Below are 26,276 nucleotides of genomic sequence, written 5' to 3'. Positions count from 1 at the left end.
TCTGAGAGCAATGGTCGGAAGTGTTCAAAAAAGTTTGCTATTACGAACAGAGGTTTCCAACATCTTGCTGTTGTTGAACTTCTGAACATTGAACGTTCATTGAACAGTCCCGGAAAAATGCAGTCTGTCCAGCTCTCTCTCTCGCACCTGTTTAACTGTTGTCAACTTCTCATGCAACTCTTATGGTTAGTTGGTCAAGCAAGAGTTTCCTTTTGTCGAGTTGTTGTTCTTGTTTCTTGGAAGCAAAATTCATGTTCTGAATGATCGATGAATTCTTTTTGTTTAGTCTTTCAAATAGTTTACAAGAGGTGTATGCTGTATGTGTGTGTGTGTGTGTGTGTGTGTGTGTGTGTGTGTGTGTGTGTGTGTGTGTGTGTGTGTGTGTGTGTGTGTGTGTAACTAACAATTTAGGGACTTCAACAAATGAAACACTATACATTTTCAATGTGTTTTATTAATACCATCTGCCATCATAATGTACAAACATGGTAGACAGCTGGAAGAGTGACAGATCACCCGCCTCCCTCCAGGACACAGCTCTCCTCTTGGCTCACAACAGCGGCCCCAGCCACACCGCGACGTCACGCGCACCCAACTGACATCAGAGCACCCACCGGACATCACAGAAATTCCAATGATGCCACCAGAGACCCCCCCTGTGTGAGCAGGGAGTCCACGACTTCAGGAGAACGCATGTGATGTCAGAGGGACACCGAGACTTCGTCTGAAGTATATATATATACCTGGCTGAGACGACATCTTCCAACGTGACGTCTCTTTTAAGTTCTCTGAATAGTCTCCGGTGTCGTGTAGGGAGACTATTCTGTCTTGGCCAATCAGAATGATGGAAATAACTGTGTATTATATAGGATGTCTTCGTACAACTTTTTTGCCAGCTTATAAATAAATGTCTCTCTTATAAGGTACACCGTGTATAACCCCTCGAGAACAACCGGGTTGTGGTTGACAACAAAGAAATCAATCACCGTTCGATTCGTATAAAAAAAAATCTGGAAACATAGACTAGAAGCGACTTGCCGCCCGGCAACCACTCGTATATAACAAAACACCCCGACGACATACACTCACAGGCAGACTGTGCGTCTTCTCGCGTTCGTGAGAACGGATTGCTGCGGATTCGGCGGGACGTCACTGTCGTTCTCTTCACTGATTGGTTGACTCGGATATTTACAAGTGTGACGTCACCTCCTCCATGCTATGGGCTCTACACGAACGCCAATTTGCTGCAAGTCTCCGGCAGTTGCTGATTGTAAATTTAATTCAGAATCCATTTATCTTTACATTAGAAAAACAAAATTGTGATTATATATATATATTATATATATAATTTCTTTTATTTCTTTTGGAAGATATCTTGGACACGTTAGACTAACCAACAGACTAGTAATGGGCAACTGCCGATGACGTCACAACGCCACAATCAAACAAAGGGTAAACAAGAGGAGTTTACATCAGATGGAACAATTACATTAGTGAACCACACAGGTCTCGCCCTCACATTTGTACGTTTTTAACTGCCCGAAGGTTTATTTTTGCTTTGATTACATGTCTTCACCAGTCTCTAAAACTATCGCGATTGTTCTGGCGATAAACAATCGACATGAATTGGTTTACTGCTTCGTTCACTGTGATGAGTGGAGCAAGGGAGGGGCCCCGCTCACTCCTGCACCTCCGTCACCCCAGCTCCGCCTTTCCTTACACCCCCGGACGCGTAGAAATTCTGTGATCAAACAGCGTAAAGTAACAACATCCTGGAAAGGCTACAATGCTTTGTGATTTTCCTTCCCCCACAGACAGGACTTATCCCCCCACAGGCAGGACTTATCCCCCACAGGCAGGACTTATTCCCCCACAAAGGCAGGACTTCTCCCCCCACAGGCAGGACTTCTCTCCCTAACTCTCCCTGGCATGATCGCTGTTCTCTTACGTTCATAAGAGTTTATGAGTTATTTTGGGGTCATTTGATTTCACTGAGACTTTTTGATTTGACTCGCCAATTTCCGTACGACATTCACCCCCTTGATGTAAATACCAATATTAAATTTGAGGAGATTTACAGTAACATTGTTACATAAGCGTTAACTGCTCCGTTGATTACTTGTCGTATGGCGTTCTTAACAACGAGAGACTCCAGTCACCTGATTAACTAATTGACTGAACCCCTTCAGCCTTGGAGGTCTGTTGTTCCTCTCTTGCCCCGACGGTGAGTGAGGTGCCGCTACGGTCGCTTGGCCACACTAAACAAATATAAACAACGTTCTTGATGCTCTCTCTCTCTCTCTAGGGAAATCAAGGAAACATTCAAGATAAGAAAGATAAGGACAAAGCCACGAGATGATGACGCCTACATCATTATCATCATCATCTTTCTTCTTCTCCTTCATTACCACCACAGGGACGACCTTGTACCGCCCTCACCAGGGGTTCCAGGGTCGTGTATTGGTATTCAATTACACTTTATTTTGACATTCGGCCTTATGTTAACCCGCCAGTATCCAGGTCCTGATCTAGTTATGTCTTCAGTCAGGCCCACCACAGCCAGGCCTCACCACAGCCAGGCCTCACCACAGCCAGGCCTCACCACTGTCAGGCCCACCACAGCCAGGCCTCACCACAGCCAGGCCCCACCACAGCCAGGCCTCACCACAGCCAGGCCTCACCACAGCCAGGCCTCACCACAGCCAGGCCTCACCACAGCCAGGCCCCACCACAGCCAGGCCTCACCACAGCCAGGCCCCACCACAGCCAGGCCTCACCACAGCCAGGCCTCACCACAGCCAGGCCTCACCACAGCCAGGCCTCACCACAGCCAGGCCCCACCACAGCCAGGCCTCACCACAGCCAGGCCCCACCACAGCCACACAGCATCTAATTGCGACTGGAGGAGGCCAGGGTGTCAAAGGAAGGACAGTGACGGAGGATATCTTCACTTAGAGCATAACTGAGTGTGTCAACAGCGACGACTGGCGGAAGGTGTTCATCAGGACGATATCTCTTCACCCTCACTGCGCAGCTTCCCATTTTCTAGTACTTTGTCCCGCTGTGGCGTTTCCTGTGGGAGCGTTCTCTCTGTGGTGGTGGTGGGGGGCGAGGCGGGGTGAGATGAAGAACTGTTCACAGTGAACATTCCCAGGGGAACAGTGGTCGGGGAGCCTCTGGGGAGGAGGGGCTGGGGCGGGGAGGTAGCGGCACCACTCACAGTGTGGGCTTTGTTCATAGTGGTGCCTAGCAGTGCCTTGGGTGGGGAGTGGGTCGGTATGGGTTTGATGAGGGCGCCGACAGGGGGCCTCGGCGTCGTCGCTGTTAGGCTTTTGTAGTTGAGGCTGACGGTCGTCGGGACGACCTCCTTGATGACAATGTGGTCGTTGAAGGTGATGGCGGTGGGTGTGGTGATGGGGTCCGGCTTGCCGGGGGTGTGGTCGGGGAGGGTGTCCTGAGGCAGGTCCGGCCGTGGGGAGGGGCCCAGGGCCGCCTCCCCACGTGATGTCTCGTCGCTGCTCGACAGGTCGCTCGTAGCTCCGTTACTCAACTGGAAAGGAAAACAAAGTGAATCAACAAATGATCGTCGGAAACGCTACGAGTCATCAGCCGCTAAATGACCCACCAGTAACAACCTGTGAAGAGTAGTTATGGTCAACCTGTGAGAGCCTAATTGGTTTCCCCTTAATTATTCTGCATGGGTTCCCCTCAAGGGGGCGAGCTTACCCAGTCACTGTACTGGGGTTGGTAGTGTCGACACGTGGACCCATTCATGGGGTCTGGATATTTAGGAACATTTGTGGTTGCAAAGACAAACAAATAATGACATTAATATTCTTAAACAACGCGTACACCCTCTCAGTAGGAAGTCAAAAACAAACAAAATAATGTTAATAATAGAGTGGCTATATTGCTATATGTGTGTGTGTGTGTGTGTGTGTGTGTGTGTTTGTTTCAGTACTGTAATACCTGAAGTTTGCTTAAGGTGGTTGTTTGGTGTCACTATAGTGGGGTCTCGCTAGTGGGGTCCCACAACTGGGGTCTCGGTAGTGGGGTCCCACAACTGGGGTCTCGCTAGTGGGGTCTCTCCAGAGCACGATAAACGTTCAAGATAACATTTGAGTTTGATAACAAACACCTCCACATATCAATCCTGTTTCCTTAAGCCATATCCGGACATGTCTTCACTAATTTGTCAAGCCATTAGATCCCTTCCTGTCACGACTCCCAGCTCCTCTTCACACTCGGGTTTACCAACGACTCTTTACGGGCTCACCATAGCCCGTGCTACTTGGAACTTGTTCCGAGTAGCTGAATCTATAACAACAACGAACGACTCTTTCGTCTATCTCGCATCTTGTTCTTGACTTTTCTTATGCCAAGACCCAGGATGGTACATTTCTGAGTGAAGGAGAGTGAACCTCCACAGGCTGATTTTTGAGATTGAAAATATTTTGTCTTAGGCGCATATTTTAGTATTTTCAGTATAAGGTTTTCTTGATACACCATAAGTAATCTCGCTCTTTTCAGCTTTAGTTTTTTTGGTCCCAAACTTCCTTAGAAACAATGTACTTATTTAAATTTGGTGATAATATATAATTTCCTTCTCTGGTTTAGTGACGCACAATTATTATTAGTCCATAACTTAGCCATTTTGGCTTTTGCGTGAGGTACACACACATAATTCCATAGAGAAGATTTCAAACGGCTATCAAAATAATCTTTGAACTTTGGGTATTTGTAAAAGTAACATGAGATTGATGATTCCCCTTTCAAACTGATCCTCACAAACACTTCTTACTAGTCCACTTTTATAAAAAAAAAATCTTTTTGATACAAATCCTCTCCGTGTTTGTTCAACCAATATCATCAGTTAAATAGTGCCAAACATTTTCCTTTAAGTGCACAATAACAATGTTGACTTCATAAGTGCCTTTCTTAAAGCGACTTCCTGATCACTACCAATCATTACGCTTGAGTTATTAATACAGTCTGCGAGTTTGCCTCTTAGGTGGTAGAAAAATGATAAGTCTCGTATTCACCATCGCAGTGTAAATACATGGGCCCGAGGAATATAGGGTTGTTTGAGGTTTCTTTTGTCATTACAGTAGCATTCTTGTACACAATTGTTGTTAAATAACAAGGGCCAAGATTGATAGTCCTGTCAACACCGATGACATTAGGATTTTCCTTTCCTACAGCACACAAATGTTTGAAATCTTCAAATTGTTCCTTGGAATACATTATCACACAGGGGACTTTGTTCTTCTTATGAATCATCTCCTGTACATAATCATGAGTATCTATCATGCTAATTACTTTAAAAACGTCATCAACAACATTCTGCCTATGGATAGGTTTGCGTTCCTTTTTGCGTGCACTTGCAGCTGCTCCCGTGGGGTGGTGTAGGGAACCATCAGTGCATATGGTTTGAGAGAATGATCTGTGGACAGAGCATCAGTATGGCGTAAGGTATTGGGCTTTGCATCAAGACGAAGCATAATTCAGAGCCCGCATATCAGTGACAAAAATTACATTAAAAATTGACACCATGATACATATATAATCACATTTTAAAAATTTCAATTGCATTAATTGCATATGTAACATTAGGAAGTTCTGTTTATATCGGTAAGTTATTAGCTTATATGAACTAATATCTAGTGAGGCTTGTATACCGGATACATCCGGTCTCCTACCCGCGACCGCGGCGGTAACTTTATGGTCAGGAAGCCACAAATATTTGTAATGGGGGCTCGGTCAGTCAATATGTTTCCTTTGACATCACTAAACTTGTCTTCTGCCCTTATATTGACAATTTGAATTATATCAAGAACATCTTGAATATCCTCTGGCATAGATAGTGCTATAGTTCAGTTGTTCATGACCTGTCCAGTGGGTCGAGACTGGCTAATGAATTGATCCTCTCACTTCAAAAGGTGGGAAGTAATGAACAATGTATGATAAGGAGAGCATATATATATGAGTACCTTATGCTGTAATGTTATAAAGTATGATGTTATTACAGAGTGTATTGCTGTACCTAAGAGACAATTCACACCACCATGGGAGGATTGTAATGTAGCTGTAGTAATTATTCCCTTGCAAAATAAAAAAGTATGTATGAAATAGGAGAGCTGAGGGCAACATATGATTGTATAATTAGAAAATTACGTACAGAAAACACTCTACATGTATATTGTGATGAGTCAGTAGCTAGGGATGGGAAGGCAGGATGTGGAGTCTTTATGTGCTTGTCTTGGAAGCTAGACGTAGATATGTAAGAATACTTAGCAAGAGGGTAAATATAAAAATGTTGTGGATTCCTTCTCACATTGGCATGCAGGAACATGAAAAAGTTGACGCCCTTGCTAAGGCTGCAGTAAATAAAGACAGTATTGAACGGAATCTTGAGTTATCAAATAGGTCCCTTAAAAGTGTCATTAGACGAGAACTCCTGGATGAATTTGAAGAAAGTAGAACAGTGCAAACTGGAACTAGCAGGTCCATTGTTCATCACAATGAAATGTGTGAAGTAAAACATGTGTATGGGGCAAGTAACAAAGTCAGTAGACTAACAGATGTTGTCACAGTTCGTATAAGACTTGGCTACAAGTATCTCTGGCAGTTCGGCTTGTATAGGGATCTAGATGAAGTAAAGTGTAAAGTGTGTGGACAAAGACAGGGACACACACTCAAACACTATATCTTGGATTGTAGTAAAATTGAGCCTTTTAGAGATAAATCTAAGCTCACTCTGTATGATATGGCAACCTATCTTATTACCATGGATAAATTACCTGAAATCCTTGCACTGTATCCATATTTCGCTTCCAGTACATGAACGACATATGAGATTCAGAAACAAGTAGTGTATTGTGAGGACTAATAATAAACAGAAGCTACCCTATGACTATCCCCATTGGTCAACTCATAAGTATTAGCGATAAGACCTACCATTAATGTATAATGACTTACTGTAAATATATAGCTCTTGAAATAGCACTTTCTCTGTAACTAGCTGACATTGTAACTATAAGGTGTGAAGGATAGATGAAATTGTTTATGTAATAATCTAAGATGAGGTCTGATAAAGACCTTTTGTGCCCTCTGTAATGCTTTTTGCGCTACCGCTCACAGGATGGGTATGGGGTGCACAATAAACTAGCGGCCTCCGGTGGCAACAATCAATCAAATGAGTGTGTGGGGGGGGGGGGGGGGTATGGGTTTGAGAGATGGGGTACCTGAGTGGAGGGGTTAGTCATGGTTGGAATGGGTGGATTAAAGGCTCGATGGGGTGCTTCCCTGAGACGGTCCGGTGGATGACCAGCCGAAAAGAAGGTTGGGATAGATACCCATTACGGCATGATGGGTGATATGCCATGGGTGATTATGCCGAATGGGTTGAAAGTCCCATTTTGGGACAATCAAAATGGGGGGGGGAATACAGGGGTAAGCTGGCTCCCAAGCTTAGAGGTCAGAGATTCATGAGTGTGAAGGGAGAGAGAGATGAGTGAGGATGGGGCATTAAGAATGAAGCGATGAGTGTGTGGGTTTGGTTAAGGGTGCAGAGCTGAGGTCACAAGTGAGGAGAGAGACTGTGAGGAAGGAGTGTGAGGTGACGTTATACCTGAGAGGGGCTGGTGGGGGCGCTGCCGGCGTCGCTGCCGGTGGGGGGGTTGACGGCGCCCTCCGTCACCGCACTCTGTAAACAAACCCAGAGTGAGCGACATCTCACCTCAAGGACGACATTTAATGCTTCAGATTAATCACAAACATTCACTCGTGAGTAGGGTGGGTTTTTTTTAGCATTAGCCTATACTGGACTGGTGAGTGTTCACTCTGCGTGCATTTATTCACTCAAAGGCGCCTAACACTTCACTCACCAGGCTCATATAACGGAGTCAATTGTATTCAATCACGAGGCAGTTTTCCACAATCAATCAATCAATCGCTTGCTCTCAACCCTTCACTCTCAGTTTCTCCCTTTTATCTTCTCACTCTCGGATCCACACTCTCGGCTCCACACTCTCGGCTCCACACTCTCGGCTCCACACTCTCGGCTCCACATTCTCAGCTCCTCACTCTCAGCTCCCCACTCTCGGCTCCTCACTCTCGGCTCCACACTCTCGGCTCCACACTCTCGGCTCCACACTCTCGGCTCCTCACTCTCAGCTCCCCACTCTCGGCTCCTCACTCTCGGCTCCTCACTCTCAGCTCCTCACTCTAGACACACACTAGAGCCACAAACACGGGTGAAGAACACGGCGAGAGACGTAAATAACTGACCATCAAACGAGCAGATTATAGAGGCTGACTCTGCCTTAGTGTGATAGGTGACATTATAGAGAATCCCAGCAGTAAACTGCCCGTGGTTGGACGGCTGGGGCTTAGGATCTGAAGCTCGGCCTTGTAAGCTACAAACAGGTGAGAACATTAAAGTACTCCCAATCTTTCACTCTGCTACAACTCTGGAACTTGTAATTCTTTGATGTAAATTTTATTTTATTCAATTCCTTTAGCCTCAAATTTATTTATCCCCTTTACAACCAATCTTTCACTCGCAACTGTGTATACTTAATTCTTCACTCTCAACTCTTCACTCTGGCTTTCACGCTAAGTTTTCACTCGATCAGTGGCAGTGACTGGGACCCTAGAATCTTTTGACTCTCTCCAACACCATGATCATAACATTCTGCACTCAATCTTATTATTCTTCACTCTGTCCTTCCTGTAATTCCCCCCCCTCCTCCCCCCACCCCTCGAGTCGAACTCCACATCACCCTCCACCCGCTGTTGCACTCTCACCCATCCCACCCTCCACCTCTCACCCATCCCAAAGGAGTGAGACACTCATGTCTCACTCCCTCCTCATCCCTCCACTGTTCCCTCCACAGTATCGAGAGGGGGGAGTGGGGGAGTGGGAAGAGATCGTTGAAGGGGAGGTTCATTATTCCACGTCAACATCACTTTAATCATCTTACACCCCTCTCCTCTCCCCTCTGATGGCCTGCTCTCTCTCTCTCTCTCTCTCTCTCTCTCTCTCTCTCTCTCTCTCTCTCCCTCTCCCTTGAGCTTTACCTTGGCGTGGTCTGCACCGGGCGTGGTGGGGGTCGAAGCCGTGCCTCGCTTATTTTTGCCCGTGGCGGCGTTCTTGTGCTCGTTGGCCTCAGCGTTGGTGATGCCGTCCTGTTTCTTCCACTTGGTGCGTCGGTTCTGGAACCAGATCTTCACCTGCGGGACAAGAGAGAGAGTGTGTGTGTGTCAGTCGGGGGCTCGCTGGATGCTGCTGCTGCTTCTGGCAGCTATATGGCAGGTAAATGATGGCAGGTGGCAACATGAATGTGTTGTAATAGTAACATTTTTATCATGACTGGAGAGAAATATATCTATATAAACATGTCTGCCAATGTAATACCAGTCACTTTACAGCTTGAGCAATAGCGACATAAGGCAGTATTATCATCCTGGACTAGACGTTTTCTGACAATTTGAATACGTTAAGAAGCCAACCGTTGAAGATTATTAATTAGAGCCTTGAGAAAGAGATTGATAGAGAGATATACTCCCGTGAGTGAGACCTGATCACCCTAGAAACATATCAGCCGAAAACACACACACACGTAATTAACACATATGTAATCCAATTAAATGTACGCCATAATACCTATCACATGTAGAGTTTGTTCATACAGGGAACGTTGAAATTGTGTTTCATTAAATTGCGAGTCATTAGCTTGCTTGTTACAGGTTTTTATAGCTGGTTTCTTCCACGGGAAGGTTGTGAGGCGGTGCCTGGTGTGCCTCTCCTCACGCCCTGGTGAGCACCGTGACCACCAGGTGAGCACCGTGACCACCAGGTGAGCACCGTGACCACCAGGTGAGCACCGTGACCACCAGGTGAGCACCGTGACCACCAGGTGAGCACCGTGACCACCAGGTGAGCACCGTGACCACCAGGTGAGCACCGTGACCACCAGGTGAGCACCATGACCACCAGGTGAGCACCATGACCACCAGGTGAGCACCGTGACCACCAGGTGAGCACCGTGACCACCAGGTGAGCACCGTGACCACCAGGTGAGCACCATGACCACCAGGTGAGCACCGTGACCACCAGGTGAGCACCATGACCACCAGGTGAGCACCGTGACCACCAGGTGAGCACCGTGACCACCAGGTGAGCACCGTGACCACCAGGTGAGCACCATGACCACCAGGTGAGCACCATGACCACCAGGTGAGCACCGTGACCACCAGGTGAGCACCGTGACCACCAGGTGAGCACCGTGACCACCAGGTGAGCCAGGTGGAGCACGACTACCTACACACCCTGGGGGGGGGGAGCTAGGCTCATCTCCCTCTAGGTGTTATAAAGCAGTTTCCTTGAAGAGATCAAACGACTTATCTTGAGGTTATCTTGAGATGATTTCGTGGTTTAGCGTCACGGCGGCCCGGTCCTCGACCAGGCCTCCTTTTTATTACACACACACACCCTCTTCCCCAGAAAGTAGCCCGTAGCAGCTGTCTAACTCCCAGGTACCTATTTACTGCTAGGTAATCAGGATGAAAGAAACAGTGCCCATTTGTTTCCACCTCCACCGAGGATCGAACCCGGAATCGTAGGAACAAGAATGCCGAGCGCTGTCCACTCAGCTGTCAGGCCCCACTTATGACTACCTCTACGTCCATAAGAGTAACATAAGACCTGTGCCACCTGGTGGCCCTGGAAGCTCATATGATCGATCACGAATGACAGAAATATAATTTATATTACAACAAAAAGCCGAGAATTAACTACACTACGCTAAGCCGAGAATTAACTACACTACACTAAGCCGAGAATTAACTACACTACACTAAGCCGAGAATCAATCTTATAAAAGTCCTCTATAATGAGTCCAGGAAAGGAAGAGGAGCTGGAAAAGGATGTGGAAGAGACGGGAACGTTGAAGCAAATTACCCTCACCTCTTGGGAGATAAAATTTACACCCACAAACACGCCTAACTAAAAAAAATAAAAATGATAAAAAAAATAGAGCAGAAGGAGTTGAAGACAAAAAACGTGTCGGCCCATCAGGGGGACTAAGTTATAACGGAAGGTGGAGATCTAATGCACTTCCCGGAGCCCCCCACAGTAGCTCGCCCCCTCCCCCCACCCCCTCAAGTTGCTCGCCTCTTTTACGTGTCTCAGATGATAATGATTTTTGTTGACTCTCTTCTACAGGAAGTCTGAGGAGGGAGGGAGGGAGAGGGAAGGAGAGAGGGAGGGAGGGAGGGGTAAGGAGAGAGGGAGGGAGGGAGGGAGACAGAAGGAGAGAGGGAGGGAGGGAGGGAAGGGATACTCTCTCTCTCTTTGTGCCAGGCTTAAGATGTTGTGATGGGTTAAGTTGATATTTCTTGTATCGTGTTTGGTAAGTTGCACACACACACACACACACACACACACACACACACACACACACACACACACACACACACACACACACACACACACACAACATACATATATACATGCAGGATGCCTCAGAACGCGTGACTTAACAGTGTTTGGCTAATGAAGAAAAAACGCCGAGAGATTAAGACCAGTAAATTAACTCAGAACACTTTCTCTTCCTCCCTGAGGAAGTCACCGTTTAGGGCTGCAGACTCGCTCCAAGTTGCTGTGCTGCTGAGTGTGTACTCACCTAGTTGTGCTTGCGGGGGTTGAGCTCTGGCTCTTTGGTCCCGCCTCTCAACTGTCAATCAACTGGTGTACAGATTCCTGAGCCTACTGGGCTCTATCATATCTACATTTGAAATTGTGTATGGAGTTGATCAGTCCAGCAACCAGGAGGCCTGGTCGACGACCGGGCCGCGGGGACACTAATGCCCCGGAAGCACCTCAAGGTAGCCTCAAGGTAGGAGTCAGCCTCCACCACATCACATACTGGACCAGCCTCCACACCTGCTGGACCTCATATCTGCTGCACCACACAGCTGCTGCACCTCATTCCTCTCATTACACACACACTAATACACACACACACGTACGTGTGTGTGTGTGTGTGTGTGTGTGTATGTGTGTGTGTGTGTGTGTGTGTGTGTGTGTGTGTGTGTGTGTGTGTGTGTGTGTGTGTGTGTGTGTGTGTGTGTGTGTGTGTGTGTGTATTCACCTAGTTGTGCTTGCGGGGGTTGAGGTCTACTCTTTCGGCCCGCTTCTCAACTGTCCAATCAACTGTTACTAACTACATTTTTCACAAACACACACACACACACACACACACACACACACACACACACACACACACACACACACACACACACACACACACACACATACACACACACACACACACACACACACGTACGTGTGTGTGTGTATTAGTGTGTGTGTAATGAGAGGAATGAGGTGCAGCAGCTGTGTGGTGCAGCAGATATGAGGTCCAGCAGGTGTGAGGTGCAGCAGGTGTGTGAGGTGCAGCAGGTGTGTGAGGTGCAGCAGGTGTGTGAGGTGCAGGAGATAGTAGGTCCAGCAGATGAGGTCTAGTAGGTGTGAGGTGCAGCAGGTGTGTGAGGTGCAGCAAGTGTGTGAGGTGCAGCAGGTGTGTGGTGCAGCACGTATGAGGTCCAGCAGATATGAGGTCCAGCAGATATGAGGTCCAGCAGATATGAGGTCCAGCAGGTGTGTGTGGTGCAGCAGGTGTGTGGTCCAGCAGGTGTGTGAGGTCCAGCAGATATGAGGTCCAGCAGATATGAGGTCCAGCAGATATGAGGTCGAGCAGGTGTGAGGTCCAGCAGGTGTGAGGTCCAGCAGGTGTGAGGTCCAGCAGGTGTGTGTGGTGCAGCAGGTGTGTGTGGTGCAGCAGGTGTGAGGTCCAGCAGGTGTGTGGTCCAGCAGGTGTGTGTGGTGCAGCAGGTGTGAGGTATACCACCAACACCACCACCAAGTGTCGCCAGATTCAGCTCCTCAGGATAATCAAAAAACCTCTCAAGTCGCCCCCCCTAAAACCCTCTGTAATTTCTAGGATAAACTTTAGTAATTATCCCGAGCAAAGAGCAAGGCTCTAAAAGTTGGGCTGCCCCGGGGGGGGGGGGATATAGAGGAGGGGGAGGGGGGATGAGGGGGGGGGGATGTGGAGGGAGGAAGGGGGGGGGGGGAGCGTGGGAGGTGGGGGGGGGGCGGTGGAGAGGGGTGAGAGACGCCATTAAATTAATCCTCGAGGCTAATAAAGTTGATCTCCCTGGTCGACCTCCGCCGCGCGAAATCACAGCCTAACTGCTCATCTTAACTACCCCCTTCCAACCTCGGTTAACTGCACAGGTTAACTGCTTAATGGGGAGGCGGAGGAGTATATAAACATCTCCTTCAGGTACATGGCTATATATACATCGCCGTGTGTGTGTGTGTGTGTGTGTGTGTGTGTGTGTGTGTGTGTGTGTGTGTGTGTGTGTGTGTGTGTGTGTGTGTGTGTGTGTGTGTGTGTACTCACCTAGTTGTGCTTGTTTTGGGGGGGGGGCAGGGGGTTGAGCTCTGGGTCTTTGGGCCCGGCTCTTGACTGTCAATCAGCGGATTTTTTCCACATACAAACACACATAAAACACACACACACCCAGGAAGTGTGTGTGTATAGTGTTTGTGTAGTACTCACGTAATTGTGATTGCGGGGGTTGAGCTTTGGCTCTTTGGTCCCGCTTCTCAACTGTCAATCAACTGGTGTACAGATTCCTGAGCCTATTGGGCTCTATCATATCTACATTTGAAACTGTGTATGGAGTCAGCCTCCACCACATCACTGCCTAGTGCATTCCATTTACTAACTACTCTGACACTGAAAAAGTTCCTTCTAACGTCTCTGTGGCTCATGTGGGTACTCAGTTTCCACCTGTGTCCCCTTGTTCGCGTCCCACCAGTGTTGAATAGTTTATCCTTGTCTACCCTGTCAATTCCTCTGAGGATTTTGTAGGTAGAGATCATGTCTCCCCTTACTCTTCTGTCTTCCAGTGTAGTAAGGTGCATTTCTCGCAGCCTTTCCTCGTAACTCATACCTCTTATTTCTGGGACTAGTCTAGTGGCATACCTCTGAACTTTTTCCAGCTTCGTCTTGTGTTTGACTTGGTACGGGCCCCATGCTGGGGCCGCATGGTGTGTGTGTGTGTGTGTGTGTGTGTGTGTGTGTGTGTGTGTGTGTGTGTGTGTGTGTGTGTGTGTGTGTGTGTGTGTGTGTGTGTGCGTGTGCGTGTGTGTGTGTGAGACACAAGGACTGTAACAACGCCCAGATCATCCCCGTTGCTTCAGTCCGCCTATATATAACTTTAGCTGCTGTTTCTTCTTCAATTGAAGACGCTGTTAAAGATGTTTATGGTGTAGGCTTTCCGAAGGGGGGCGGGGGCGGCGCATGTGTGGTGGGGTGGTGGTGGTGGCAGCTGTGTGGTGTCAAGCGACCACCGCGGAGGGGGGGGGAGTGAAGGTGATGTGAGGGTGTGGTGGTTGTGGTAGTTGTGGAGTGTGTGGTGGGAGTGGTGGTTGTGGTGGGGGTGGTGACGTAGTGATGTAGACTGTGTCCCCATCTGCACCATGGGAGAGACCACCTTAAGGGGCCCCCCACCATGGGAGAGACCACCTTAAGGGGGCCCCTTACCATGGGAGAGACCACCTTAAGGGGGCCCCTTACCATGGGAGATACCACCTTAAGGGGGCCCCTTACCATGGGAGAGACCACCTTAAGGGGCCCCCACCATGGGAGAGACCACCTTAAGGGGCCCCCACCATAGGAGAGACCACCTTAAGGGGCCCCCACCATGGGAGAAACCACCTTAAGGGGCCCCCACCATGGGAGAGACCACCTTCAGGGCCCCCACCATGGGAGAGACCACCTTCAGGGCCCCCACCATGGGAGAGACCACCTTAAGGGGCCCCCCACCATGGGAGAGACCACCTTTAGGGGCCCCCACCATGGGAGAGACCACCTTAAGGGCCCCCACCATGGGAGACAAAACTTTGGGATTTCTTGTCATAAACAACAAATGAAAATTTCCTGGAAGACAATAAAGGAAAAATTCACTTAAGAACGAGAGGATGCAAACGCTGATGATTTGTTGAGTGTGGTAGCGTGGGGGGATATGTCCAGTGTTGTAGCGTGGGGGATATGTTGAGTGTTGTAGCGTGGGGGGATATGTTGAGTGTTGTAGCGTGGGGGGATAGTAGTAGGGTGTAAGCGCTACAGGGGATATTTTTTTTCTGGCCGAGGACCCCTGTGGGGTGTAAGCGCCACAGGTGATATTTTTTTTCAGGTCCAATATCCCGTGTAGCGCTTGGGGGTTTTCAGGCGAATTTGGGGAGTTACAGATTTGGAATTAGGGAATTCTTATAATGAAAAATAATGTCATACGAGTTTGCTAAAGTTCTTATAAGAAAAATAATTTCCGAGACTTAGAAGTTTGTTAAGGCCTTATGGGAGAAATTCAAATAACGTATGTAGCTCTTTAGGGCTTCCAGGAGAACTCTACGGACATGTTTTACATGTTTTCAACTTACAAAATCGTCTATGTAAGCCTTAGTTATTCATATAAATTTAGAAAATCACCTGTGTAAGTCATTGTTTTCAGGGTTTCGTACATCACACCCCCCTCCCTCCCCCCTTACCTCGCAATCTGTCGCGTCACCTTTATTTACTTTACGCCCTGACAGCCAGACGGCTCTTATCATATCTTATCTCCATAATATCTCTACCGTCCCTCCTCTCTCTCTCTCTCCTCCTCCTATTTCCTTACAACTATTTTCAGAGTTTCAAATAATCATAGAAGTTTATTTATATGTTTATGACCGAATTTGTAAAAGGACCATTTTCAGAGAATATTGTCTTAGATGTTTTGTTAAGGAAAACAGACCACTTATCCATAACATTTAGTTTTATATCCATTTACGGCTATTTCACCTGTAAAGACCAAAATTGAACAGAGCCCAGTTTTAAGCTCATATTTCATCAGAGACCAGTTTATACCGAAATTCGCCAGAGTCTACTTTGAGAGCAAAATTAGTCAGAGACAGTTTTAAGCTCATATTTCATCAGAGTCCAGTTTATGCTCAAATTCGCCAGAGTCCACTTTGTCAGCAAAATTAGTCAGAGACAGTACTTAGCTCATATTTCATCAGAGACCATTTTATACCTAAAAATGAACAGAGTCTACTTTGAGAGCAAAATTAGTCAGAGACAGTATTCAGCTCATATTTCATCAGAGTCCAATTATCAACAGAAATTCGCCAGAGTCTACTTTGAGAGCAAATTTCATCAGTGTCCTGTAATCTGTTAAAACTTGACAGAGATCATTTTATACCCAATTTTCGGCAGAGTCCAGTTTATGCTCAAATTCGCCAGAGCCTACTTTGAGAGCAAAATTAGTCAGAGACAGTTTTAAGCTCATATTTCATCAGAGTCCAGTTTATGCTCAAATTCGCCAGAGTCTACTTTAATAGCAAAATTCATCAGAGTCCAGTTCTTGATCGAAATTCATCAGAGTCCAGTTTTCTAGCAATTTTCATCAGAGTCCAGTTTATGCTCAAATTCGCCAGAGTCTACTTTGAGAGCAAAATTCGTCAGAGTCAGTATTTAGCTCATATTTCATCAGAGTCCAATTTATACCTAAAAATGAACAGAGACCACATTTCGCTACTAGCAGTCCAATCCCCCTGAAATTTTAAACAGTTATATTTCAGACATAGTAAATAAAAACCAGTTCAGTTATCAAGTTTCAACTCTTGTCCCCCTGTATTTGCATATTTTCTCTATATTCACTGTGTTCTTCGTATTCTCATCCGTGTTCACTCCATGTTCTACAAATGTTCACAGTCCCATTCAGTTCATATTTTCACAAGTATCTCCATTTTTTCTGTAATCTTTCTCTTAGTCTCATTATGTTCTCTACAAAGTCTAGTCATATTTTCTATGTTTTCATGTTCATCACATGTTCTCTTTACAACTTTTATACTCAATATTCATGCTAACTTCCATATTTGTGTTCTTTGTCAATATTCATGTTCCTCTACAAGTTCATGTTCCTCACAAGATCACTTCGTTTTTCACCTTCACTTACATGTTTTCTACATTCTTTGTCTTATTCTCCATGTTCTTCACAAGTCCATTGTTCATTCTTTGTATTCCCTATTCTCCTTATCATGTTTTCATGTTCTCTGTAAGTTCATATTCCCAGCATGTTCACTGTATTCATCAACTTTTTCTTACATGTTTTCTGTGTTCACTGTATGTTCACTGTGTTCATTCCCCTACTTAACCTCAATTTTTTATGTTCTTTGTTTCTTTTAACCAATTCGTTTCTTCCATTCACTAACTAGTTCTTTGTCAAATATTAGCATCAGCAATACAGTTTCCTCAACAATTTTAGTCACCAAGTTTTTATTTGCAAAAACTATGTCAAAGTAATTCTCGTAGTCAACTTAATAGTTCTACCAGCCATGTTCTTAAACAAATCTACACTTCATTCAGTTCCAAATTTACAAAGACAAACCTTTCTTGTAACTTCTTAACTAAAAATCTTTCGCCAATCAACTGAAACATAGTCACTTTCCTCATTTCTCAACTAACTTATTATACAATCAACCAAAAAATAGTCAGAAATAGCCTCGTCCAACACTGTTCTTAACTAAAACAACCTTTCTCTTAGCTAAAAATTGTCAAAGGAAACTTCTTTCAGCACTTTCTTAACAGCCGCTATGTTTCATCAAGAAAAAATTGTCAAAGGAAACTTTCCAAAACTGTTCATAACTAGCTTTTTATCCATCGTCAATCAACTAAAAATAATAACTTTCATCATTTCTTAACTAAACTTATTCCCCAGTCATCAGAAAATAACCGTGTTCTTCATGTTTCATTGTCATTTCTTATCTAAAAATTATCCGCCAATCATCAGAAAAAGTCATGTTCATCATGTTTTGGCTTTTGCTCAACTAAAAGTATTCATCGGTCAACTAAAAATAGTTACTTCATCGTGTTTCCTTGTCATTTCTTAACTGAAATATCACTTCTCTCATCTGAAAATAGTCATGTGTAGTCTCTTTCCAACACTGTTCTTAACTAAAACAGCCTTTCGCTTAGCTAAAAATTGTCAAAGGAATCTTTTCAGCACTGTTCATAACTAACTTTATCCATCGTCAAGTCAGAAAATATAGTCAAAGATATCTATCATCGTCGTTCTTAACTGACATTTATACTTTGTGGAGCACTAAAATAGTCAAATGTAGCTTTTTCAGCACTTTCGTAAAAATTATATGTCGTCAAGTACGAAAAAAATAGTCAAAGGTGCTCTCCGTTACACCAAAGTTACTCTTCGATAAATCAAAGACGCTCTTCAATACATCAAGGACTTACTCAAAGATACCAAAGTTACACTCTAAGACATCCTTCGAGACATCAAAGACTTCCTTAAGACTTCAATGGGACTCTTCCATTCATCAAAGACATTCTCTAAGCCCTCAAAGTTATTCTCAGCACAATCAAAAGTTATTCCGAGACAACAAAAGTTATTCTCAGAACAATCAAAAGTTATTCCAAGACAACAAAAGTCATTCTCAGAGCTATCAAAATTATTCTCGGAGTCATCAAAAGGTATTCTCTAACTCACTTTGGTCATTAAAGTTAATTTCTATGTTATAAAAGTTTGTCTCAGAGACATCTAAAGTTAATCTTAGAGTTATCAAATGTAATCTCTAACTCTCTTTTGCTCGTCAAAGTTGATCTCAGAGTTAGCAAAGGTAATCTCTAACTCACTCTCGTTCATCAAAGTTGTTTCAAAGACATCAAAGTTATTCAAAGAGCTAACAAAAGTTATTCTCAGAGTCACCTTCGTTCTTCAGAGAAACTTTCCAAAACATCTTTATTCATCAAAGTTATTCTCAGAGGCATAAAAGTCATTCTCAGAGCTATCAAACTTGTTCTCAAAGTCATCTAACTTATTCACAGAGTCATCAAAGTTAATCTAAGACATCATTTTTCATCAAAGATATTCTCTCTAAACCATCAATGTTCTTCTCTAAGACATAAAAGTTATTCTCAGAGTCACCTTCGTTCGTCAGAGAAACTTTCAAAACATCTTTGTTCATCAAACTTGTTTTCAAAGTCATCAAAAGTTAATCTAAGACATCTTCTTTCATCAAAGTTATTTTCAGAGCCATCTAAAGTTATTATGTAAGACATAAGTTATTCTCAGAGTCATCAAATGTTATTCTCGAAGTCATCAAAGTTATTTTCAGACATCTAAAGTTAATTTCTATGTTATAAAGTTATTCTCAGAGACATCTAAAGTTAATCTTGGTCATCAAAGTTGTTCTCTAAACATCAATGTTGTTCTCCAAGACATCAAAGATGTTCTCAAAATCATAAAAGTTATTCCCAGAGCTATCAAAGTTAATCTCAGAGTTATCCAAAGATATTCTCATGTCCACAAAAGTTATTCCAAGAGACGTCAAAGTTGTTTCAAAGACATCAAAGTTAATCTCAGAGTTATCCAAAGACATTCTCAGAGACATCTAAAGTTATTCTCTAAGACATCAAAGTTGTTCTAAGAGTTATCAAAAGTTATTCTCAGTCATGATATGTTATTCTCTAACTCACTTCCATTCATCAAAGACATTCTCTAAGTCCTGAAAGTTATTCTCTAAGACAACAAAGTCTTTCTCAGAGCTACCAAAGATGTTCTCTAAATCATAAAAGTTAATCTTAACTTACCTTCGTTCATTAGAGAAACTTTCCAATCCATATTCGTTTGACCGGAGTTATTCTCAGAGTCATCAAAGCGATCTCTAATTCATCTTCGTTCTCCAAAGTTGTTCTCTAAGACACCTTCATTCATCAAAGAAACTCTCCTTCTTCCATCATGTTATTCTTTAAGACATCTTCAGTCATAAAATTTTCTCTCCAAAATGTAACTAGTTCAGCTTTTCATACCAAACCTGCATTTCTGTTAAAACATATTTTCTTAGTTGCTTTACCCTAAAACTGTTCTCTGAACTACACTGTTCAAACCTACGTAACCTATCCTCTCCACCCAATGTTACTTAGTTAACGTAACGTTCCTAAACCTAGCTTTACCTATCCTAACATACCTTACCTTACCTTCCCTATCTTACCTAACTTTACCTATCCTAACATAACTTACCTTACCTTCCCTAACTTAACCTAACTTTACCTATCCTAACTTAACTTGCCTTTCATAACCTAACTTTACCTATCCTAACATAACTTACCTTACCTTCCCTATCTTACCTAACTTTACCTATCCTAACATAACTTACCTTACCTTCCCTAACTTAACCTAACTTTACCTATCCTAACTTAACTTACCTTTCATAACCTAACTTTACCTAACATAACTTACCTTACCTTCCCTAACTTAACCTAACTTTACCTATCCTAACTTAACTTCCCTATCTTACCTAACTTTACCTATCCTAACATAACTTACCTTACCTTCCCTAACTTAACCTAACTTTACCTATCCTAACTTAACTTACCTTTCATAACCTAACTTTACCTAACATAACTTACCTTACCTTCCCTAACTTAACCTAACTTTACCTATCCTAACTTAACTTGCCTTTCATAACTTAACTTTACCTATCCTAACATAACTTACCTTACCTTCCCTATCTTACCTAACTTTACCTATCCTAACATAACTTACCTTACCTTCCCTAACTTAACCTAACTTTACCTATCCTAACTTAACTTACCTTTCATAACCTAACTTTACCTAACATAACTTACCTTACCTTCCCTAACTTAACCTAACTTTACCTATCCTAACTTAACTTACCTAACTTATTCTGCTTAACATAACTTACATTACCTTCCCTATCTTACCTAACTTTACCTATCCTATCCTAACCTAACTTGTCTTACCTAACTTAATCTTACTTTCCCAAACTGATGTATCCTAACTTATCTAGTCCAACCAGACATGATCTAACTTAAGTATTCCTTCTTGTCTTTGTGTTTCGTCAATCATTGTCTCATATTCATTTACTCATTTCATTAGATAATTTCTCAAATGGTCACTTATGCATTTCAAGTGCTATTTGTTAGAGATTGGATATTTAAGCATTTCAAAGAATTTTTGTTATATATGGGAACTCACTCGTTTCAAGGGATAATTTCTCAAATGGACGTTTTTGCATTTCAAGTGTTATTTGTTTAAGATTGGGTATTTAACCATTTCAAAGGATTTTTGTTATATATGGGAACTCACTCGTTTCAAGGGCTAATTTCTCAAATGGTCATTTTTTGCAGATCAAGGGTTATTTGTTAAAGTTCATCAAGTTGCCCATAAGTTGTATTTATTATGTTTGTTACCATATGTTCTTATTCCCCCACCCCTTAACCTAACCTCTTGTAATCTTAGTGTATTAGTAGGTTCTATCTTATGTTCTTATTCCCCAACCCTTTAACCTAACCTTTCAGATGTAGTTTGTTGAATATATTATCCTTTTCCTAACCTTTCAGATGTAGTTTTGTTTCTCCTTTTGTATATTTTTACCCAAACCCACCATCCCACTTAACCATCTTTCCTTCTTTACTTTGATTCTCCTACTCCTTCTAACCCTCCTTTTCTATCTCTCTCCCTTATTCTCTCTCTTCCTCCCCCTCTCTCTCCCTCATTTGCTCAAATGCTCTCTTGTTTCTCAAATTCAAGTCTTAATGCTCCCATTCTCACACCCTCACTCTCATTCACTTAGTTTTTCTTTTTCTCAAATTCAAGTCTTAGTGCTCCCATGATCTTCCTCCCCCTCTCTCTCCCTCATTTGCTCAAATGCTCTCTTGTTTCTCAAATTCAAGTCTTATTGCTCCCATTCTCACACCCTCATTCTCATTCACTTAGTTTTTCTTTTTCTCAATTCAAGTCTTAGTGCTCCCATGCCCACACTCTCTCTCATTCTCTCTTCTTTGGTCCCATTTTCTTCCGCCCCCCCTCTCTCTTACTCCTTGCTCTTCCTTAATGCTCTCACTCCCTTGTGCTCTTGTTTCTCAATTTCAAGTCTTAGTAGATCTGATTCTTTACTATTGTAATTTTTATTATTACTATGATAAAGAATGAACTTATATGTGAAAACAAAGTAAAGAAGGAAAGAAGGTTAAGTGGGATGGTGGGTTTGGGTAAAAATATACAAAAGGAGAAACAAAACTACATCTGAAAGGTTAGGAAAAGGATAATATATTCAACAAACTACATCTGAAAGGTTAGGTTAAAGGGTTGGGGAATAAGAACATAAGATAGAACCTACTAAATACACTAAGATTACAAGAGGTTAGGTTAAGGGGTGGGGGAATAAGAACATATGGTAACAAACATAATAAATACAACTTATGGGCAACTTGATGAACTTTAACAAATAACCCTTGATCTGCAAAAAATGACCATTTGAGAAATTAGCCCTTGAAACGAGTGAGTTCCCATATATAACAAAAATCCTTTGAAATGGTTAAATACCCAATCTTAAACAAATAACACTTGAAATGCAAAAACGTCCATTTGAGAAATTATCCCTTGAAACGAGTGAGTTCCCATATATAACAAAAATTCTTTGAAATGCTTAAATATCCAATCTCTAACAAATAGCACTTGAAATGCATAAGTGACCATTTGAGAAATTATCTAATGAAATGAGTAAATGAATATGAGACAATGATTGACGAAACACAAAGACAAGAAGGAATACTTAAGTTAGATCATGTCTGGTTGGACTAGATAAGTTAGGATACATCAGTTTGGGAAAGTAAGATTAAGTTAGGTAAGACAAGTTAGGTTAGGATAGGATAGGTAAAGTTAGGTAAGATAGGGAAGGTAATGTAAGTTATGTTAAGCAGAATAAGTTAGGTAAGTTAAGTTAGGATAGGTAAAGTTAGGTTAAGTTAGGGAAGGTAAGGTAAGTTATGTTAGGTAAAGTTAGGTTATGAAAGGTAAGATAAGTTAGGATAGGTAAAGTTAGGTTAAGTTAGGGAAGGTAAGGTAAGTTATGTTAGGATAGGTAAAGTTAGGTAAGATAGGGAAGGTAAGGTAAGTTATGTTAGGATAGGTAAAGTTAAGTTATGAAAGGCAAGTTAAGTTAGGATAGGTAAAGTTAGGTTAAGTTAGGGAAGGTAAGGTAAGTTATGTTAGGTAAAGTTAGGTTATGAAAGGTAAGTTAAGTTAGGATAGGTAAAGTTAGGTTAAGTTAGGGAAGGTAAGGTAAGTTATGTTAGGATAGGTAAAGTTAGGTAAGATAGGGAAGTTAAGTTAGGATAGGTAAAGTTAGGTTAAGTTAGGGAAGGTAAGGTAAGTTATGTTAGGTAAAGTTAGGTTATGAAAGGTAAGTTAAGTTAGGATAGGTAAAGTTAGGTTAAGTTAGGGAAGGTAAGGTAAGTTATGTTAGGATAGGTAAAGTTAGGTAAGATAGGGAAGGTAAGGTAAGTTATGTTAGGATAGGTAAAGTTAGGTTATGAAAGGCAAGTTAAGTTAGGATAGGTAAAGTTAGGTTAAGTTAGGGAAGGTAAGGTAAGTTATGTTAGGATAGGTAAAGTTAGGTAAGATAGGGAAGGTAAGGTAAGGTATGTTAGGATAGGTAAAGCTAGGTTTAGGAACGTTACGTTAACTAAGTAACATTGGGTGGAGAGGATAGGTTACGTAGGTTTGAACAGTGTAGTTCAGAGAACAGTTTTAGGGTAAAGCAACTAAGAAAATATGTTTTAACAGAAATGCAGGTTTGGTATGAAAAGCTGAACTAGTTACATTTTGGAGAGAAAATTTTATGACTGAAGATGTCTTAAAGAATAACATGATGGAAGAAGGAGAGTTTCTTTGATGAATGAAGGTGTCTTAGAGAACAACTTTGGAGAACGAAGATGAATTAGAGATCGCTTTGATGACTCTGAGAATAACTCCGGTCAAACGAATATGGATTGGAAAGTTTCTCTAATGAACGAAGGTAAGTTAAGATTAACTTTTATGATTTAGAGAACATCTTTGGTAGCTCTGAGAAAGACTTTGTTGTCTTAGAGAATAACTTTCAGGACTTAGAGAATGTCTTTGATGAATGGAAGTGAGTTAGAGAATAACATATCATGACTGAGAATAACTTTTGATAACTCTTAGAACAACTTTGATGTCTTAGAGAATAACTTTAGATGTCTCTGAGAATGTCTTTGGATAACTCTGAGATTAACTTTGATGTCTTTGAAACAACTTTGACGTCTCTTGGAATAACTTTTGTGGACATGAGAATATCTTTGGATAACTCTGAGATTAACTTTGATAGCTCTGGGAATAACTTTTATGATTTTGAGAACATCTTTGATGTCTTGGAGAACAACATTGATGTTTAGAGAACAACTTTGATGACCAAGATTAACTTTAGATGTCTCTGAGAATAACTTTATAACATAGAAATTAACTTTAGATGTCTGAAAATAACTTTGATGACTTCGAGAATAACATTTGATGACTCTGAGAATAACTTATGTCTTACATAATAACTTTAGATGGCTCTGAAAATAACTTTGATGAAAGAAGATGTCTTAGATTAACTTTTGATGACTTTGAAAACAAGTTTGATGAACAAAGATGTTTTGAAAGTTTCTCTGACGAACGAAGGTGACTCTGAGAATAACTTTTATGTCTTAGAGAAGAACATTGATGGTTTAGAGAGAATATCTTTGATGAAAAATGATGTCTTAGATTAACTTTGATGACTCTGTGAATAAGTTAGATGACTTTGAGAACAAGTTTGATAGCTCTGAGAATGACTTTTATGCCTCTGAGAATAACTTTGATGAATAAAGATGTTTTGGAAAGTTTCTCTGAAGAACGAAGGTGACTCTGAGAATAACTTTTGTTAGCTCTTTGAATAACTTTGATGTCTTTGAAACAACTTTGATGAACGAGAGTGAGTTAGAGATTACCTTTGCTAACTCTGAGATCAACTTTGACGAGCAAAAGAGAGTTAGAGATTACATTTGATAACTCTAAGATTAACTTTAGATGTCTCTGAGACAAACTTTTATAACATAGAAATTAACTTTAATGACCAAAGTGAGTTAGAGAATACCTTTTGATGACTCCGAGAATAATTTTGATAGCTCTGAGAATGACTTTTGTTGTCTTGGAATAACTTTTGATTGTTCTGAGAATAACTTTTGTTGTCTCGGAATAACTTTTGATTGTGCTGAGAATAACTTTGAGGGCTTAGAGAATGTCTTTGATGAATGGAAGAGTCCCATTGAAGTCTTAAGGAAGTCTTTGATGTCTCGAAGGATGTCTTAGAGTGTAACTTTGGTATCTTTGAGTAAGTCCTTGATGTATTGAAGAGCGTCTTTGATTTATCGAAGAGTAACTTTGGTGTAACGGAGAGCACCTTTGACTATTTTTTTCGTACTTGACGACATATAATTTTTACGAAAGTGCTGAAAAAGCTACATTTGACTATTTTAGTGCTCCACAAAGTATAAATGTCAGTTAAGAACGACGATGATAGATATCTTTGACTATATTTTCTGACTTGACGATGGATAAAGTTAGTTATGAACAGTGCTGAAAAGATTCCTTTGACAATTTTTAGCTAAGCGAAAGGCTGTTTTAGTTAAGAACAGTGTTGGAAAGAGACTACACATGACTATTTTCAGATGAGAGAAGTGATATTTCAGTTAAGAAATGACAAGGAAACACGATGAAGTAACTATTTTTAGTTGACCGATGAATACTTTTAGTTGAGCAAAAGCCAAAACATGATGAACATGACTTTTTCTGATGATTGGCGGATAATTTTTAGATAAGAAATGACAATGAAACATGAAGAACACGGTTATTTTCTGATGACTGGGGAATAAGTTTAGTTAAGAAATGATGAAAGTTATTATTTTTAGTTGATTGACGATGGATAAAAAGCTAGTTATGAACAGTTTTGGAAAGTTTCCTTTGACAATTTTTTCTTGATGAAACATAGCGGCTGTTAAGAAAGTGCTGAAAGAAGTTTCCTTTGACAATTTTTAGCTAAGAGAAAGGTTGTTTTAGTTAAGAACAGTGTTGGACGAGGCTATTTCTGACTATTTTTTGGTTGATTGTATAATAAGTTAGTTGAGAAATGAGGAAAGTGAATATGTTTCAGTTGATTGGCGAAAGATTTTTAGTTAAGAAGTTACAAGAAAGGTTTGTCTTTGTAAATTTGGAACTGAATGAAGTGTAGATTTGTTTAAGAACATGGCTGGTAGAACTATTAAGTTGACTACGAGAATTACTTTGACATAGTTTTTGCA

The 26,276-nt window shown here is 42.1% G+C and overlaps 1 protein-coding gene across 1 annotated transcript in view; it reads right to left on the bottom strand.

Annotated features, from left to right (window-relative positions):
* Window positions 1-436: 436 nt before the first annotated feature.
* Window positions 437-26,276, bottom strand: part of LOC123752912 (homeobox protein HOX3) — a 174,507-nt gene continuing 148,667 nt past the window's right edge. Inside the window, exons 5-7 of the mRNA XM_069300637.1 lie at window positions 9,082-9,234; window positions 7,631-7,705; window positions 437-3,550 (exon numbers count right to left, since the gene is read on the bottom strand). Of these exons, the coding sequence (XP_069156738.1) occupies window positions 3,002-3,550; window positions 7,631-7,705; window positions 9,082-9,234 (777 nt within the window). The 3' untranslated portion in view covers window positions 437-3,001. The remainder of the gene's footprint in view (window positions 3,551-7,630; window positions 7,706-9,081; window positions 9,235-26,276) is intronic.

This window comes from Procambarus clarkii, chromosome 44 (assembly GCF_040958095.1).
Source record: "Procambarus clarkii isolate CNS0578487 chromosome 44, FALCON_Pclarkii_2.0, whole genome shotgun sequence".
Classification (NCBI taxonomy): domain Eukaryota; kingdom Metazoa; phylum Arthropoda; class Malacostraca; order Decapoda; family Cambaridae; genus Procambarus; species Procambarus clarkii.
Note: the sequence above shows the minus strand (reverse complement) of the source record. Positions and strands in the feature narration are given on the sequence as shown.